Source organism: Salvia hispanica, chromosome 2 (genome assembly GCF_023119035.1).
Source record: "Salvia hispanica cultivar TCC Black 2014 chromosome 2, UniMelb_Shisp_WGS_1.0, whole genome shotgun sequence".
Lineage (NCBI taxonomy): Eukaryota > Viridiplantae > Streptophyta > Magnoliopsida > Lamiales > Lamiaceae > Salvia > Salvia hispanica.
Window position 1 is genome coordinate 24,813,685 of NC_062966.1, and position 18,751 is coordinate 24,832,435.

The following is an 18,751-nucleotide window of genomic DNA, read 5'->3' on the forward strand; positions in this document are numbered from 1 at the left end:
TAGAACATGGTTTATCTTCACTACATCATACATGCATGCATGTTCATCACTTAATTAAATAGAATGACTACCAAGCTGTTGTCAGAAAGAAGAAAAAAATAATAATTATATTTAACAACACTCCAATGTTATTTCTTCACTTGATTAACCTAGAAATTGTTGTTCAATTTATATTTCATTGAATTATAGTTACAAATTAATGTACACAAAGTAGCATAGTGTATGACTTTATGTTTTGAAATTTATAAAGTAATAATGATTCTGATTTTCATTCCAACATTAGCTCAAAATTAACTAGTTTTTTTTTCCTTAAAATACAAGTAGTACTATGAGAGTGCCGTAGTGAGAATAATAATAGTAGCAATTAATTACTAATTTAGCCTAATTGCATGAGAATATATAGGTAATTAAACCTAAGTGGAATAACGATTCCACATTTTATTCCTATATAATTAACACACATCTCAAATTTTACATATACAAATCATAATCTTGATGAATTCACAACCCTTTGGATCCAATCAACTTGGTCAAACCAAACGTCAACGCCATCGCCAGCCACCCTCCGACCAAAACCCTGGCCGTCGCCCTCCCCGCCGGCGCCCTCCCCAGCGCCGCCCCCAGCCACCCGAACCCCACCAGCGCCACGCTCACCGCCGCCACCACCACCCCCACCCTCACCCTATACTCCTCTATGAACGACGCCGCCAGCAACGGCACCATCGCCCCCACCGAGAACGCCAGCGCCGACGCCGCCGCCGCCTGAATCGGGTTCGGCAAATTCCCGCCCTCTCTCTTTTCCTCCTCAGAGGTGGCGACGCCGGCGCGCTTCTCGTCCCTCTTGAGCTGGGCGAGCTCGATGTCGAGCTGGGAGTAGACGGAGACGAACTCGCCGATGGCCATGGAGCAGGCGCCGGCCACGAGGCCCGCGAAGCCGGCGAGGACCATGGCCTTGATGGCGTGCTTGACAGCCCCCACGCCCATCATGAGGGAGGCCGTGGAGACGAGGCCGTCGTTGGCGCCAAGGACGGCTGCGCGCAGCCATTGGGAGCGTTTCGAGTAGTCGAATTCTTGCTCGATGTCGCCTTGCTCGAGGATGGAGGAATTAGGGTTTTGTATTGGGTTGGAAGCCATTTTTGTTTTGGAGGAGGAGTGTGGTTTTAATTTGTTGTGAGTATGGTTGACACACGCCTTAGCTTATGGTATTTATAGATGGGGAAAAGTCATGTTTCTATATTTGTATTTTTTTTAAATGGATGTGTGTATAAAATGACAACATTATACACATTTAAATATTGTAACACTAAATGAGGCGTGTGGCCATTAGGTACCAAAGTCTACCTTTTCAAGGTACAATTATTGCATGCATACTAACTCTTTATGAGTATATAATTGGATTTAGCACTTAGGGGTTCTTGCGAAATGGCGATTTGAGGTGAGATTTTTGTGGCAAATGACTGATTCAGGAAATGAAACTCATTAGGATAGAAATTGGCGATGTCATCCATATATATTTGGGTTGAGTAAGCATTTTTTTTTCTTTTCGTAGATATTTGATTATGAATTTGCAGTTTCCAATCCCATGACAACTCGTCCCTACCCTAAGATATGTTTTACTTTTAATTAAAACGTAGCGAAACCCTCAAAATCACACAACAAAAATATAAGGGTAAGGGTTAGGGTGAGGTGAGTTGCCATGAACGTGGCCCATTTATGGAGTTTTCCAAGTTAACCGCGGTGAGGTCGGCCGGCCTTGCCCGACCCTAGCTAGGGCTGTCCCTATTTGTGTCCCACATATCCAATATTAATATTATTTATATAATTTATTATTCCTATTTAAATTTTCAATATTAATTATTCGTTAAGTATTGTCACCAAAGTGGTTTTTGATACCAATCAAAGTTGATGGAATATGTATATGAAATTTTGACATAAATTTCTAGTTATCTCTCCCTCTCAATTTAAGAAACGACAAATTATATTAATCAACCATCTAAAGAGTAAATACATTGCTAAGGAAAAAAAGGTATAGCCATAGGGGAAAGAAACATGAAATGTAGTTGAATATATAAACCATGATTGAACTTTTCCAAGATACTCCCTCTGTCTAATATCATAATGAAATTGCAGCTTTATAAGAAGAGAATGTTAGCCAACTTATTAGTATGTTTGGTAGGAGTGATACCTCATCTAGGAATGGAAATCCATGAATAAAGTCGATTTGAGATAAACACAACTTCTCATTTAATAATTACTTATATTCCACACATGTACATAAGTGACATATGCCTAATAAAATTTTGGCATGAAGATTCCCCAAAGATTAAATATTCTTTTTATTCTTTTAATAAATATCGAATTACCCATATTAATATTTTTATGGTGAAAAAAGAAGATTTTTCACACTATCGTGGAGACAAGACCTTTATATCAGCATATAATTCTGCTTTATATCTTGGAGCAAGCAATTTTCTAGACGCATCAGAATCCATTCATTTATAGTTGTGGAAATGAATCACCATGCAAATTCAGAAAAAAATTATTACGTACCTATAAATTCTATCCATTTATAGATAAGCGTTGATGGGGCTCGTTTTCATCATGTACAATTTAATATTGAGATCTAGTTTAAAGCATAAAGCTTAATTAATTAAGACATAAAGTTGAATATGTGATTCTAATTAATGTAAGTACCTTCGAAAAGATCATCTGGTCAATTAGATAATAGTAATATACTAACACGACATTGTTATGGGAATATGTTACTATTATTCAAAAATAAAATTTGGATTGTTACTTAGTTTTAAAACATATGTTGAAGTATTCATGTATATATCTCCCAATAGAATTAATAGAATTTGAACTCCCTTTATACTGAGTTGAATGATCAATATATAGTTTGGTATTCTTACGCATTATTTATTTTACTTATACTTCATCCGTCCCATCAAAATAGGGAGACTTTCCTTTTCCGTCCATCCCATAAAAATGGTTCATTTTCATTTATGGATAGTTCTCCTAAATTCATTACACATATACATCAATTTATTTATAACGATCCACCATTAATCATTAATAAATAATGTAGATCTCAATGTCTACTAATATTATTTTAACTACATTTCTCCTCTTTTCTCTTACTTTACCAATTATACATTAATTTCTGTGTCGTCCCAAATGTCTTTAGTTTTGTGGGACGGATCACAAGAGCATATTGTAACTTGATTGGACTTTAGTTTAAAATTCTTTCAACGTAAAAATGTTTATATATTTGCTGTTTGTATGAAATTGAGCTCATCAAAATTACTTTATTTCAGTATTATTTGTACTCATTCAATTAATTTTAGATTAATTTTTATCAAGATGGTAGTTTATTGTCCTGATCAAGGACGAAAGTACATATTGACGTACCCCGGAGATATCCTTGGTCCCTCAAAAATTTTGATCATTTTCACGAGTATACACATAGTTCTAATTTTGAAAATTATTATTAAGAAATTAGCTATATTTGAAATTTTGAAAATTTATGTAACAAAAATAAGTTTAGTTAATTCTTTGACCATGCATTATTTTTACTATAAAAACAGAGTCAATTAAAAACCAAAATTTGGGCGTACTTCGTATATTTGTAGGCAATTAATTCAAAAAATACGCAAACAAATTAGTTGATAACTTTATACTAGTAACAAAAAGTTTGTGTATTATCTCATTTAATTAAATACTGGACCAGCTTGCATTAGATGTGACACTTAATATCAATTCAATCACGACTTGCCTAAATAACTTGAGACGACATATCTCTTCTGCATGAATGAAATTATGAAAACACACGCTTTTATCATAATTATATTTTAGTTTTTTTTTCTTAATGATGATTTACATGTCAATTTCCATCGAGCTAGGACAATATTTGGATTAAAAACACAACTTATTCCACAAATATCTTCTTACTAGTATTTAATTATAATAATTTATTTCTATTAACAAAAAATTAAAATATTTATTGGTGGGGATCAATTATCCATCATCATCATCTGTGTTCATTCCCTTAATTTAGCTTTTCCATGCATTATTTTTGCACTAAAATACAATAGTCTTTCCACTTTCCCATGAAACATGGGAACCTCACAAAATTGATCAGTGCTTTAGTTGAAAGAGTGAAGAACAATAACAGTCATTTATTTTAGCTTTAATAAAAGATGAAAAAGCTAAAATAGATTAAAGGAAATATTAAAGTTTATCAGCCATAGCAATCCGTTTTTTTGCTGACAATTACATGTGTGAGAAGTAACATGATGAATTCTCTAAAGATCAAATTCCATTCGAGAAATATACTTAACACATGTCTCCCATTTCAGTCATATCAATTTATTCTAATTAGTATACATATTCAAATAATAATTAATATACTATTAGCAATGAAATGTAACAAAGAGGTGTGTTATAATGCTAACTTTTATTAAATTGTTAACTCATCAACGCAATGTATTTAAAATGTTAATACGGTCACATTAAAATGTCAACACAATTTTGTGTTGACATTTTAAATATCAATGTCAACACAATGTATTAAAATATCAACTAAGTGTATGTTGACATTTCAACATCATCGTGTTGACATTTCTAATACACTACATTGACGAGTTAACAAAGTTAACAACTTAAGAAAGTTAGCAACGGATCACACATCATGTAGCAATATCATTATTGTGTATCGCCTCCCCTTGTTATATACTCTCTCCGTCCACAAAAATAGAGCAATTGGTGTATGACACGGGAAGGAGAAAAAGTAAGTGAGAAGTAGTGTTAGTGGAATGATGTGTAGGGTTATTATTTGTTGATAACTTTCTATAAATGAATGTGCTCTATTTTTTGTGGACGGAAGGAGTATATTATGACTTCTAAATAGATCACGACCACGACGATCCAACTCGATTTCGTACTGTTTATATTTAGGCTCAGCTCGATTCCTATTGTGTTTCGATCGATGGACACATGCACATATCTTGGTGTAAGGAGGGCTTGAGCTCCCACAAGCCAAATTTTTTAAAAATATTATTTTCATCGGATCTTCAAATTATGTATCTGTTTCTCAACAAATAGGATGAGGGAGAATTTAATATATGGCATAAGAATTTATCAAGAAGTATATCATAATCAAAAATGGAAAATGGATTGGTGAGGAGGAAAGCACTAATCAGTAAGAGGGAGAAAAGAGCAGACACAAATAAGTTGATGATGAGATATTATTTCTCTATTGAGTGTGCTTTCCACACGACTGCCACCAACATTCATTTTGTTTATCTTATTCCATCCATTTTATAGCTATAAGTTGCAAATTTTTAATTATTATTTTTCTTGGATATTTCATTTTCTTCTTCAAAGTATAATTCATGGATATGGTCTCCTACTTTTTAAGCCCCATCATGTTACGAGATTGAAAGGAAATATAGTCAATGCATCCAATCTTATTGCTACACCTAAATGATATAATTCATGCAAAAATATGTATATTAATATTACAATTGACAAGTCCTGAATAACCATGTTGGAGATATATTGTTTTATTGGCTTCCAAATTTCCAATTTTACTTTATGTTGGATAAGCATGTGAGTAATCATGCATACTATATTACTCACTTCAAATTTGGAAGTGATATATGTATTACCTCTTTTTATATAAATTTGTATGTTGAACAATAAGCACTATACTATTACATTTTTCATATAAAAACAATAACAATTTATACTACTACTACTACTACCACCAAAGTAGTCCAAAGTAGTTATTTGAGTGTATAGAAAATGTGAATAAACAAGAATTCAACTAGAGCCGAGGCAAGATCAAAAACTCTTTCTTTTCAAGACAAAATGTTCTGCAAATTGTGTTGTCTTTTATATCTTTTTTTTTCAATATTATGTGTTGTCAAAGTATCTACACAAATTGCACACTAGATACATTTAAATGTGTCACACAACACAACCAGTTGTAACTAAGTCATAATCGACTAAATAAATGTTCTCGTAGCAAAGCCATCACATTTTACACATCAATTATTGACCTCTTTAGACGTGGTATTAGATTTCATGTGACTTCAATTTATCTTAAATTTTATTGAAAACAACTTACACACAATAACTAATAGTAGTATAGAATAATATCATAAACATATTTACATATTTGCATATATTAAATAAATTAATAGGAGTACTACTATTTTAAATTAAGGAAATCTTGCAAGATGACTGGTTGGGCCCAGCCCAACAATACTAATATGAGCAGCCATTAAGTCGATGGATTGGGCCCTTAAGACTGTTAAATTTCGCAAAATGTTAAGATGAGAATTGAGCCCACGAACGATATATAAGGAGTCTTTAAATAATTAAGTCTGTGTTGAAAATTGTTGCAAAATGTAGTTGAATCCACCACAATGCAATACCACACTAAAACCACTTACTTTACTATTAGACAATTTAAAGCAGCAAAAGAGAATACTATTTCAAATAATATAGTAATTGGACTTAACTATTTTTTGGGCCCTTAACTTTTGGGAAGTTCTCCCACTCGATCCCATCGCCAAAACAAATCCAAAAAGATGCTATTATTGAATATCCAATTTGTCGGTGGCTTCAAATGGAAGTCTATGAATGCCAAACACATTCTTATCCAATTTCGAGACGCGGGGGACTATGCTCGGATGCTCAATGGCCCCAACGGAGCTCCGGTGTGGTATGTTGACAACCACCCAATGAGGGTGTTCAAGTGGGCCCCAGATTTTGACACATTCTTCGAGTCACCTATTGCCGCCGTCTGGTGCGAGGTGATAGGTCTCCCTATCCACCTCAACGAACACTCGCCCTTCTCGCTAGAGGTAAACTTTTGGGAAAGCCAATCCTAGCCGATCATGCAACGATCAACCAAACACGGCTAACCTTCGCTCGGATATGCATGGAGATCGATATCTCAAATCCACCGCCGGAAGAGATTATTATCAACTGTTGTGTTCATTCTCCTTTATATTCGTGATTGGCTGTATTTATTTTCCAACAACTGGTATCAGAGCCAAGGTTGGCTATGGGTCGGGCCCTGAAAGACTCGGTTTGGAGTCGGGCCCTGGATGATCCAGGGGCCAGGGCTGGAACGGCCCATGTTCGTGTCGACTGCGGTCCCGATGTGGTCTCGGTTTGAGGGGAAGTTTGTTGGGTACAAACCCATCCCACATCGGACGAGTGAGGGAAGTTGGAAGGTGTATATAATTCCTGTCCAACCCCAATTAGTTTGAGGCCTTTTGGGAGTGACCCAAAAACAAATCCGTGCGGGCTTGACCCAAAGCGGACAATATCAAACTAATGTTGCAGTCGATGGTCCTAACATCAACATACTTGGCAAGGATGCAAAACACAAAGTGGTGTGGGACCGGATCCCGATGTATTGCATTGAATGCAAACATATTGGGCATGTTCACGAAGAGTGCCTTGCTCTAGGGAAGAAGAAGCCATCCATGAAAGATCACAACCTTGCCACAAAACCTTGACGAACCAACTCAAGACCGATGCAACAACCGCCGCGAATGGGGGCCGAAGGGGTTCAACCCCGACAACCCAACCCATACTGAGGAGAGTAAGGACACAAACACGTCAATAAGTTTGATGGCGACAAAGGTGACGCATGTGCGTGTAGATGAAGATGGTTTCCAAATGGTTTCTAGCTGGTTTCAAGGCGAAAGAAGGGCAAGATGAACTTCCCCCTCCACCATTCCCAAGAGGGTCCACACAAGGGCCCATACCTCGAGAAGCTCCTCATGGGTAGAAATGTGGCTACGGTTTCCTTTGGGGAATCCGATGTGGGGGTGATTGATCCAGAAGGGAGCTCCACGGTCCTCATAAGCTGAGGAGTTTCGATGCTTTCAGTTTATGAGATGGTAATTGTTTCAAATCAATAGTATTTTCGTTGTTTAGAGTAGATAGGTGACCTTCTACAAGTTGTTAGAAAGGCCCTCAATGTACTCTTCATGATGGTTGGCGAGTCGTCACTTTTGGGCGTCTCGGTGTTTGTCAAATGGTAATTGGGAATGAACAAGTGTGGGTCCGCCGAAACCCTCCACCCTAGTGGTGTTAAAAAAAATGACTTTTAGATATAAAATAAGCTATTAATCACAAATTGATGTAAAAATGACGTTTTCCTTAGCATGTAGAAGCATATTAACAATAATGAGCTTGGGAGATAAAATTGTGATCACGGATAACCTAATGGAGTTCTAATGGAGTTCCGAGAACTGAGCAAACAAACTTCTATATAAATGCAATTCGATATATGCACGAGGAAAATAATGAGCGTGGAAGATGACTTGCTTTGGAATTGCATCGTGCCTAACTCGGTCTACACATTATTGATAGGCTACAAGCAACTTGAAAAGTTTGATAAATCATGGAAAACTATAAAATCATCGATAATTATAATTACTGAAAGGAAAGCTATAAAATCATCGATAATTACAACCATTGGAAGGTTGAAGGAATTTATGACAAAATGAAATTAAATTATAGCTTATGGTTTTGACATCATTGCACACGTCAAGTTAATATTCTCAAGATCCCAACCTAGAGATTTCAAACCAAACTAAATTGAGAAGAGAATGGTGATATTCAAACGTTAGAAAATTTGTTCAAGACTTGTGAGTTGTCTTTTTCACTAAATATTTAATTTTAAAAAGAAAGTGTTACCGAGGCCAAGTGAAAAAATCTAATAAACGAGTGTGTATTAATTTACATAAGTACATAATACAATTAATTTTCTTGAAATTAAATTTCAATAATAGAACTGAATTTCTTAAAATTAGATGTTGTGGAATAGTAATACTCCATCCGTCCGCCGTTAAATGTCTCATTTTTCCTTTTATGTCCGTCTGCTAATAAATTTCTCATTTCACCGATAGAAGCTGACCGGCAAGTACTTGAGCGTTATGTTGCCGCTGACAACAGAGGTGCAGAAAATCAAGCTGAGGGCAGAGATCTCCATGAACTGAACCCTAGATCTTATGGTCTACATTGGCACAACCTTCATCCACGCAATGGCGATGTAGCTGAATAGCGCACACGCCGTCATGTGGCTCATGGTGAGGGAAATCGGGCACTTGAACCCGTAATTGCTTAGGTACTTGAACCCGTCACGTTTCAAGACTCAAAGTCCACGTCTTCCTTCCTTCCTCCCATCGCGTTTCCACTTTTCTCTAATCTTCTTCCTTCCTCTCATCTTTCATATTTTAAATGGGGAACCCTAATCTATTATTTATTTCATATTTTAAATGAATATTTTGTTAAAATAATTAAGGAAATAATTAGGGAGTAAAAAAATCCTTCTAATTTGGTCAAAATCGGGATTAAATCCGTTGACCATTAGTTTTTAACAGAACAGTTAGTCCATGGCCAATTGTGATCGGATTTTAAATGTTCAGGATGTAAAAATTTAAAAAATAAAGTTTATGATCAAAATTGTAAAATGAACATATGCTCAAGACCAATTTTGACCTTTACTCTTTAGTAAAATTAAATGTTGGGATGGAATAGTAATATAAAGATCAGAATCACATTACAGACACGTATACTCAATAATGCAATCACAATTCATTTAATATCTAATCATATTTAAAAATTCAAAAAATTACAACTTCGCCAATCTTGAGTGAATAGAAAAAGGACAAAAGTTGTTCAATTTATTTAGGTCTACTATGACAAAAGATTTCTTTACAATAAAGAAGGTCGCCACATGTCGAGTGAAGAAGGGCCCGTTTTAAATATCCTATCCCCATAAAGCGGGCCGGGCTCAATATCTCCCATTTCTAATCCGCCAACTGCCACATGTCTCCGCCTTTAACCGCTAACGTGGCCCGCCATCTTAGTAAAATTCTCAATTTTATCAGTAAAAAAAGTATTCCCTCGGTATGAATTTGACCAAATTACTACTCCGTCTCATTTTAGGACTCGCGATCACTTTTGCAGGATTCGCGATCACTTTTGCACACCAATTCTGTAAAAATTATAATAAATAATTAAAATAAAAAAAATGATAAAATAAAAGAAAATAATATTAAAAAGAGTCTTAATAATAATATTCTTTCTTATTTTATTATTTCTCTACTTTAACTATTTATTAGTATAATTTTTATAAAATGGGTGTGCAAAAGTGATCAGGACTCCTGAAGTGGTACAAAGAGAATACTATTTACTTTGGGAAGAAAAATATTATGAACAAATTAGTAAAGTATAGATATAGATCTTATGTTTATATAATTTTACGTTAGGAGACTAGTGTTTAATAAGTGTAAAACATTTCACCTAAAAATTAAAATTGACAAGACTCGAATTATTAGTAACATGTTCGTACAAATATAAATAATGTGCACTATTATTGAGGTTAGTAGAAAAAAAAATCTAACTCGTATCTACATTCAACTATACTCTTCTTCATTTCCACTGAGAAAGAAAACCCCCAAATTCACCCAAAATCTTCAACCCTAGATATAATTCTTGCTCATCTCACTCTAATCCAGCCAAAATGATGGACGTGGATCCCAAATTCGCCTATAATCCGGGTCAGGTCGACCCAGACCAGATTCCCAACGCCCCGGCCCGCCTGGCTTTCCACCGCCGGGCCCACTCCGAGTCCTTCCGTTTCCCCGACCTCGACGACATCCTTGTCGACGGCGTCCTCGCCGACCTCAACCTCGACGCTCCGCCGCCGCAGAAGCAGTCGAAGAGGAACGACGGCCTGTCTCATCTCCGGAGCCTCTCGGTAGACGCCGATTTCTTCGACGGCCTGGTGCTGGACGAGCCGCCTCCGCCTCCGCCGCGCCACAGGCATAGCAACTCCATGGATGGGTACTCGAGCACGACGACGTCGTGCGAGGTGGATTCGAACGCGAAGAAGGCTGTTGCTGCTGATCGGTTGGCGGAGCTCGCCCTGATTGATCCTAAGAGAGCGAAGAGGTTTGCTTTTGACTGAGCGTTGACATGATTTCGGTGATGAATTATTGAATTGTCTTGTTAGATTGATTGATTTTTTGTGCTACTGTTTTTCCCCTCTTTTAATTTAGGGTTTATGTTTCTGCTTTGCCTTGTGGTGTGTTGATGTTGTTAGGTTTTGTGGTTTGTGTGAATTGTGTATATGCAATTACTTGTTGGAGATATGTTGTGTTGATTTAGAGGCTCTGTAGGATACTGGCGAATCGACAATCTGCTGCGCGATCTAAAGAGAGGAAATCGCGATACACGAGTGAGCTGGAGAGGAAAGTCCAGACTCTGCAAAGTGAAGCGACTACGCTCTCAGCAAAGATCACATTGTTGCAGGTATGTGGACTCGTGTATTTTCGAACTTGGTGACTGTTCGACTCGCGAGCTTTGTGGGCATATGAAGTAGTGTGAAATGTGAATCGGGGTGGTTGATACGGAGAGCATGAATTGACTGAAAATGGCATTTTGCTGAAGAAATGTAGGGGTGCATTCTTGAACTTTAAAAGGTTTTGGTGCGTGTTCAGTTTTGTGTGATAATTTGTTGATTGCTAGCTGAAATATGAAGTGTTGAGGTGGTTGAATTTACTAAACAGGGTTTGTGCTTTGTGGCAATTCTCCGAGTGTCTTAGCATTGTGGCGTTATTTTAAAAATGATGCCTTTGTCATGATAGGAGATGTGAGATGGGAAAACGTACTAGAGGATTATAGGGAGATAACTGTGAATTTAGGATTTATCGAGACAATTTTATTTGCAATTTTAAGAGGATTGAAATTTGTTTCCAATGAAGTGCAGCATATTGAGATTATCTTTTTGATACACTTGTGAAATTCAAAATTTGTGTGCAACGAAGTGTTCTAGGATATGCATTTGTGAAATTCAAAATTTTGAATATTGCAAGTGTTTGTTTTGTGATATGATGCTAATTTTCTACATATTCTCGTCAATAAAATACAAGAGGAAACTGGCAATGTCCCTTACTTGTGTCGATGCAAGTATACACTCTCGTGTCTTTAATACCTTATAACCATGAAATGAATAAACCGTACTAAGAATATATTTGCACGATGCAGAGAGACACAAGCGGGTTGACTGCTGAGAACAAGGAACTCAAACTGAAGCTGCAGGCCATGGAACAGCAAACACACCTAAGAGATGGTAAGCACTTTTATCATTTGTTATCTCGTCTCTCCGCTCTTATGGCTGATGTAAGCATTTTTTTTTGTGTACAACGGTCCTAGCTCTGAACGAAGCGTTGAGGAGTGAACTGCAGTGGCTCAAGATTACAGCCGGCCATGGCTCCAACGGAAGCAGCAGGGGTTCTTCCTCCCCATTTTCACCACCACCCCGGCCTCCAACAACAAATTACTATTCGCAGCAACAGCAGCAGCATACGAGCCCCAACAACGCGAGAAGCAGCCCATAACTGCAACCTAACAGGAGGGGTTGATGATGTCTGAGGCGTAGCCATTTGTAAAAGAGAAGTATATTATCCAGTTGTATATATACATGAACGCGTGCTATTGCGACTAGAGAACGATGCTAGAAACCTCTGTAAATGTAGTATTTACATACATCTTCTACCGGATTCTGATCATGTAGCTCGCAATTCGTCCTTACATAAGCTCTTATCGTATACACATTTCATCATCGACATTATACAATTAGGCGTATAAGTATGTTACATGGTTAGTGTTGAATTAAACCTAAACCTATGTTACTTCATCAGATTATTGCCATGTGGATTTCTGAAATAACTTTCTAATAATAAACTGTTACTACATCCAAAACTAAATTGTTGTTTAATGACATTCGACCAAAACATACAATTCGATAAAACGAAGAGAATGGAACAAAAGCCATACTATTCAATCCAAAAAGATGTCATTGTTGGCAAAGCCTGTCTTTGGATTTTTCATCCAACAAGAAAAGATAATTGGTGATTCGGTGTTAGAATAATCATTTCAAACATATTTGGCCCACATTTGATTCCTTCCAATGCCATTGTAGACTGAAACTAACGAAGATGGAAACAATGCAGATATTACCATAGTAATTCACCAAATGATTTTGACACATAAGATGCTTGACAGTATATAACTTAACCTGATCCATAACAAGGCAAGATAATCCCCATAGTAGTGCTCCCAAGGAAAGAGAGAGATGTTGACGATAGTAGCGCTCGTCTTAATTTTCCTTCTCTCAGTTTTCTTGCTGAAAAGAAGCAGTGCTCCCAAGGCAATGGACAGCATCCCAGGGACGTTGGGCTGGCCCGTTGTTGGGGAGAGCTTCTCGTTCCTCTCCACCTTCTCAAGCCCGGCCGGCATCTTCAGCTTCATGCAAGAGAGGCAGCATAGGTATTGAAAACTAGCTGGAACACAACTTTACAAGAATTGTGAAAATTTAATGTTGGTCACTGTTTTGTAATAGGTATGGCAAGGTGTTCAAGAGTTATGTGTTGGGGAGATATACGGTGTTCATGACAGGGAGAGAAGCGAGCAAGATTCTACTGACAGGGAAAGATGGGCTAGTGAGCCTGAACCTCTTCTACACGGGGAAGCAAGTTCTTGGTCCGACGAGCTTGCTTACACAGAGTGGAGAAGCGCACAAGAGGCTACGAAGACTCATAGGGGAGCCCCTCTCTATGGATGCTCTCAGAAAGTATTTCCCATTCATCAATGCATTGGCCATTGAGACCTTAGATCATTGGTCCAACCGAAAAATTCTAGTTCTTGAAGAGATGTCCACGGTTGAGACTTCGTGCTATACATATATGTGCTTCTGATTTGTGGTGCACCTTGCTTTCTGAATAAGTGTAATCTTTCTGCAGTTCACACTGAAGGTGATAGGTCACATGATCATGAGCTTGGAGCCTACAGGTGAGGAACAAGAAAAGTTCAGATCCAACTTCAAAATCATATCATCTTGTTTCGCCTCTTTGCCGTTTAAGATCCCAGGAACTGCTTTTTATCGAGGCATCAAGGTACAACGACTCACCTCATTTTCTCCTTTGAGGGAAAAGTTGAGAAATTCTGCTGACACAATCCTCCCTTCTTGATTAGGCACGCGATAGGATGTATGCGATGTTAGATGCTACCATTTCCCAACGTAGAAAGGGAGAAGTCTTCCAGCAGGATTTCTTGCAGTCCCTGTTGAAGAAGCATAGCAAAGACAGCTCAGAGGCAGACGACAACAACGATGATGATAATAAGCTTACAGACAAACAATTGAAGGATAACATATTGACACTGCTGGTTGCAGGCCATGACACCACTACAGCTGCTCTGACATGGCTTATCAAGTTTCTTGCAGAGAATCCTGCAGTATTAGAACGTCTCAGAGTAATATCTTTGTACACTATGTAATCATTTCATAATAATCTATTTGAAACGTTACAGATACTCAGAATTGGGGCTTTGCAGGAAGAACATAAGCAAATTGAAAGTAGCAGGGAAGATGGATCAAGCCTTACCTGGTCAGAAGTGAACAATATGCCATACACTGCAAAAGTCAGTTGCACTTATCCAGTCCTTCACAATAATAATGAGTTAGTTTATGACAAACTAAAAAATTTCTCATCTTAAAATCACAGGTCATCAGTGAAACTCTTAGAAGAGCAACAATTTTGCCATGGTATTCAAGAAAAGCTGCACAAGACTTCGATATTGATGGTAAACTCCCTATCAGTAATTTGTGATGAGCGTAACGAATAGGTTATAACATATACCACTTGAAATTTCTCCAAACTCTCAGGATACAAAATCGAAAAGGGTTGGTCTGTCAACTTGGACGTTGTATCCATCCACCATGATCCTGAGATCTTTCCCGAACCAGAGAAGTTCAATCCTTCCAGATTCGATGTAAGCATTAGAAACGACAAACTAAGCAAAAAGACATTAACCAATTCAATTTTCAAATTAAGTATAACTTCTTGTGTGTATTTCAGGAGCCACTGAGACCTTATAGTTTTCTTGGATTCGGAAATGGACCGCGTATGTGCCCTGGAATCAACCTCGCCAAATTGGAAATTTGTGTTTTCATCCATCATCTGGTCTGCAGATACAGGTACGAAAAACATAATTGCAAAAACAAGAATCAGAAATACCAAGATTAGAAAAACAAAAACCATGAAGATATTCTAACTATCCTGCAAGTATTCAGTAGTACCATTTCCAAGTAATAGATGCTGTGACTCCTAAATGCAGGTGGAAGGCCTTAGACAGGGATGATTCAGTCCAGCCAACGCTTGTGCGGATGCCTAAAAACAAGTATCCAGTCATGGTAGAGCCTCTTTAGACAAGACCACAACATGCTACAGCTCGGTTTCCATCAATAAACGTCAATTGTCATCTGCTGCTACTTGATTTAGTTAGGCATGGTTGGAAGTCTAAAGCATGCAAGATTACTTAGGAAACACAATGGAAACTAAATACATTGTTCTTCAACATTAAGAAAATTGCAGCATTTTTATGAAGCAGATTTAGACAAGGGATTCACCGGATAATTAAGCCTATTATGCGGGAACTGTTCTCAATAACATCAGCTTCTTACTCGTGCTTTGAAGCAACATTAGCCTGCATATATTTTCGTACATTTTCAAGGAAAAACTAATGTATCATGACTACCGTACGATAATAATTCTACAACAACCACAACAGATACTTCTGCCAAAAACACAATCTTCCTCAATTCAATAAAAGGACACGACATGAGGCATATTTCTAAAGAGAAGAGTTTCAATACAGAAATCAACTAAATATCCTCTTAAGTCACAACACATCACTTGTGAAGAGCACAAGAACAATTGTGGGTCCCAATATCCGTTGCTAGACAAGGGGGGCATACTTTTTCGTCTTTATACCAAATTGATCGCCCTTGAATTAATTCATTCAAGAAGTAATCCAGCTTCTCAATGGTCACATTGGGCATAACAACAATATGTGCCATGTTCCTCTCACAGGCAAGTTGCCAATGACGAACAAATTCTTCATCCCGAGGCCGCTCAAACACTACTGTACTGCTCAACTCATTGAGCATCACACTAATCCCTGCATCCCTGAGACGGTCTTTCAAATAATGAGCATTTCTGACGCACTTTTGGACTTCTTTTTGGAATCCTTTGTACCCTTTTCTGTTTAGCGTGTACCACAAGAAGATTGGAGCATGACCATTCCGGCTTCCCATGATTGTTGCATCTCTTGAGGCAAGATATTCTACATTACTTGAAAGAGCATTTATGTGTTTCAGCCTCGTTATTTGCACTCCACAAGGCATTGGGCATCCCACAAACTTGTGGCCTGAAACGCTAACACTTCCAATAGGCTTCTTGAATGAAACTTTTGGTGCCTGAACAAGAACACAGATTACTTAGCAAGAGCATTGTAGATAAAATGCCTGGATTTGATATCAGCCTAGTTACAAAACTATAGCATGAGATAAAAGATTCAGCGGCAAAAAAATAGAAGCATGGAACTAGAGTCAGTTCATACTTGAAATTGATTGTATTCAATATTTCCCTTCTTTTGAATCTTTCCATTTAGTTTGATAATTTATTTATCTACAAACATTAAGCAATGCTACCCATACAAGTAAAATTACACCCACCACTCATATTTCGGCTGTATCATTTTTTTCACAACTATTTATTTTCCACATATTCTATGCTACATCAATCAAAGCATAAGTACTAAACTGCTAAGGTTTAATTATGAGGAGACCATCAGTAATGGTTAATAAAGTCAAAGAAGGTTACAGGTAGGAAAAATATACAGAATGAATGGAACAATAGAGTTTGCGAACCTTTTTAACAAATGGCATCATAAGACCAAACAAAGCGCCATCACAATGGATATAGAATCTATCATGTGAAAATCCACATTCTTCAAGGGTCTGTATAACAAGATCAAGGTCATCAACAGCCCCTTTAACAGTGGTTCCTGCAATTTAGATTATAAATCGGAAAATATCAGGATATGCTGCTGAGTATGTCAATAGCATACAGTACATAAGCACATGCGGACTTCCATTTCTATTGCACTCTTACAGTTTGAAGAATTTAAAAGAAAGAATTACCTATATTCACATTAATGATCGCTGGTTTGTTCTTGTTCTGAAGCAGCTTTGCTTTAAAATCTACGCAGTCAATCTCTCCGGTGATCAGAGTCCCAACTTTTACACACTCCATTCTGTACATTCTTGCTGCTTTAAACACGGAATAGTGGGACTCCTTTGATCCATATAAAATTCCATCAGGAAAAACTTCTCTTCTGTATAATGTATCAATCAACTTATATCAATACGTTCCTACGTACAAAAGAAACCACTATGAATAAAATGACAGACTCGAAGAGAATGGCAAAGTACTTACCCAACAAGGATCCCGTGAAGATTGCCCTCAGTACCACAGTTTGTTATGTATCCCCAGTAGTCATCCTTCTCAATTTCCCAAAGGCGGGCAAACCAATCCAAAACACCCACTTCAAACTGTCTAGAGTGCACACCATAGTTGCTCTCGATAAATGGATCTCCGAGATTGTTAATAGAGAAATGCTGCAACTGACCAAGAGCACCATAATCAAAGTCCAGATTATATGGATAACCTGTGCAAAACAAAATTGAGGAAAAACATTCAGAACAGTGGAATTATGAGATTTACCCAAAATCTGCATTTAGAAACTTCAACAAGTCACTTAACAAAACTCTAATTCGTCAATTCACTGCCCCTGTTCCATTGAACTTTCTCAGAAAGTTCAAATGAACATAAAACTCAGTTTACAAATACCGAAACATAAAAGGTTACCAAAAGGATATCAACTCAGAATCAGAAACTATCGACATTTTCTAGCAAAAGTGAATGTACAGTTAAAGCGATGAAGGTGAAACGTCCATTTCAAAAAAATCAAGTGAAACATCATACAGATTAGACCACAGCGGAAACATTGATTCCAAATTCCAATGCGTCTCCATTCAATTAAATACTGAATTGACTTAAAACAAACATCGCATCACAATCATACCTAAATGGTGCTTGGTCCTTTCCACGAGCGTTTTCCGGTACCTCGCCAGCACACTGGCAATGGACGCATCCTTATCTCCGGTAGCCTCGTCGTCGGGATCGGGCTCCGTGACCTCGAAGCACGTGGTGCGCACGTTCCTCTCCAAAACGATCTCTCTCATGATCTCTACATCTGCTCCGTTCGGCGCCGCCTCCGCTACCACCGCAGTCGGATCAAAGGCCAGCGCTCCCGCCGCCATCGTCCGATCCAAATCCTTTCCGTTTCCGTTCTCAAATCCAGTGCTGCTCCCTACCATCACCTGAGCTGCTCATGCTTAGTAAAATGCTCCGAAGAAATAGTAAAAATAAAAAATTCAAATTAGAGTAAATGCGGAAACAATTGAATACCAAAAAACGCGAGGAAATACTTGGAGAAACGCGAAATGCGGGAAAAAGAGGCGGCGTAGGATATCAGAGATGAGAGGTGAAGAAGAGCAACTACGCTGCCTAGTCTTAGAATAGGAGTAGTATATATAGACAGACATACAGTTAACAGATTACTCCCTCGTTCATCAAATATTGTCAATTTTACTGTGAAGAAAAGTGCGGAAAAAATTAATGAAATATAGATCTCACAATTATTAATTTTAGGGATATTCATAGTATCACGTAACATTCAAAAAGTTGAATTTTCACGTGAAATTTGAAATTGACAAATAATATTTAGAACTTAATCCTGAGTTTTTTTA

General features: G+C 37.5%; 4 protein-coding genes across 4 annotated transcripts; 2 read left to right on the plus strand and 2 right to left on the minus strand.

Moving 5' to 3' along the window:
- Positions 1 to 343: 343 nt before the first annotated feature.
- On the minus strand, positions 344 to 1,187 carry LOC125207867 (vacuolar iron transporter homolog 2-like). Its single transcript, XM_048107370.1, has one exon. It carries the CDS (start codon positions 1,132 to 1,134, stop codon positions 502 to 504), a length of 633 nt encoding a protein of 210 aa, XP_047963327.1. The 5' UTR covers positions 1,135 to 1,187; the 3' UTR covers positions 344 to 501.
- A 9,232-nt stretch (positions 1,188 to 10,419) lies between these two features.
- Positions 10,420 to 12,658, plus strand: LOC125204867 (transcription factor VIP1-like). The gene is made up of 4 exons (XM_048103623.1): positions 10,420 to 10,986; positions 11,214 to 11,346; positions 12,082 to 12,166; positions 12,250 to 12,658. Exons 1-4 carry the CDS (start codon positions 10,556 to 10,558, stop codon positions 12,432 to 12,434), a joined length of 834 nt encoding a protein of 277 aa, XP_047959580.1. The 5' UTR covers positions 10,420 to 10,555; the 3' UTR covers positions 12,435 to 12,658.
- Positions 12,659 to 12,967: 309 nt separating this feature from the next.
- On the plus strand, positions 12,968 to 15,409 carry LOC125204865 (abscisic acid 8'-hydroxylase 3-like). Its single transcript, XM_048103621.1, has 9 exons — positions 12,968 to 13,365; positions 13,439 to 13,757; positions 13,839 to 13,991; positions 14,071 to 14,349; positions 14,431 to 14,517; positions 14,601 to 14,679; positions 14,762 to 14,868; positions 14,955 to 15,073; positions 15,214 to 15,409. The coding sequence occupies exons 1-9, from the start codon at positions 13,172 to 13,174 to the stop codon at positions 15,302 to 15,304; spliced, it is 1,428 nt and encodes a 475-aa protein (XP_047959578.1). The 5' UTR covers positions 12,968 to 13,171; the 3' UTR covers positions 15,305 to 15,409.
- Positions 15,410 to 15,670: 261 nt separating this feature from the next.
- On the minus strand, positions 15,671 to 18,327 carry LOC125204866 (serine decarboxylase-like). Its single transcript, XM_048103622.1, has 5 exons — positions 18,025 to 18,327; positions 17,376 to 17,607; positions 17,081 to 17,274; positions 16,808 to 16,944; positions 15,671 to 16,354 (listed from the first exon to the last, which is right to left on the minus strand). The coding sequence occupies exons 1-5, from the start codon at positions 18,317 to 18,319 to the stop codon at positions 15,788 to 15,790; spliced, it is 1,425 nt and encodes a 474-aa protein (XP_047959579.1). The 5' UTR covers positions 18,320 to 18,327; the 3' UTR covers positions 15,671 to 15,787.
- Positions 18,328 to 18,751: the final 424 nt, after the last annotated feature.

What these genes read in the sequence shown, in the direction of transcription:
- LOC125207867 (XM_048107370.1), bottom strand. Translation starts at nt 1,134, where the DNA reads ATGGCTTCCAACCCAATACAAAACCCTAATTCCTCCATCCTCGAGCAA.
- LOC125204867 (XM_048103623.1), top strand. Translation starts at nt 10,556, where the DNA reads ATGATGGACGTGGATCCCAAATTCGCCTATAATCCGGGTCAGGTCGAC. An exon ending in GATCCTAAGAGAGCGAAGAG is followed by an intron (nt 10,987 to 11,213) that starts GTTTGCTTTTGA and finishes GAGGCTCTGTAG; the next exon opens with GATACTGGCGAATCGACAAT. An exon ending in GCAAACACACCTAAGAGATG is followed by an intron (nt 12,167 to 12,249) that starts GTAAGCACTTTT and finishes CAACGGTCCTAG; the next exon opens with CTCTGAACGAAGCGTTGAGG.
- LOC125204865 (XM_048103621.1), top strand. Translation starts at nt 13,172, where the DNA reads ATGTTGACGATAGTAGCGCTCGTCTTAATTTTCCTTCTCTCAGTTTTC. An exon ending in ACAAGACTTCGATATTGATG is followed by an intron (nt 14,680 to 14,761) that starts GTAAACTCCCTA and finishes CCAAACTCTCAG; the next exon opens with GATACAAAATCGAAAAGGGT. An exon ending in TCAATCCTTCCAGATTCGAT is followed by an intron (nt 14,869 to 14,954) that starts GTAAGCATTAGA and finishes TGTGTATTTCAG; the next exon opens with GAGCCACTGAGACCTTATAG.
- LOC125204866 (XM_048103622.1), bottom strand. Translation starts at nt 18,319, where the DNA reads ATGGTAGGGAGCAGCACTGGATTTGAGAACGGAAACGGAAAGGATTTG. An exon ending in CTTCACGGGATCCTTGTTGG is followed by an intron (nt 17,275 to 17,375) that starts GTAAGTACTTTG and finishes TACATTATACAG; the next exon opens with AAGAGAAGTTTTTCCTGATG. An exon ending in TGATGCCATTTGTTAAAAAG is followed by an intron (nt 16,355 to 16,807) that starts GTTCGCAAACTC and finishes GTTCTTGTTCAG; the next exon opens with GCACCAAAAGTTTCATTCAA.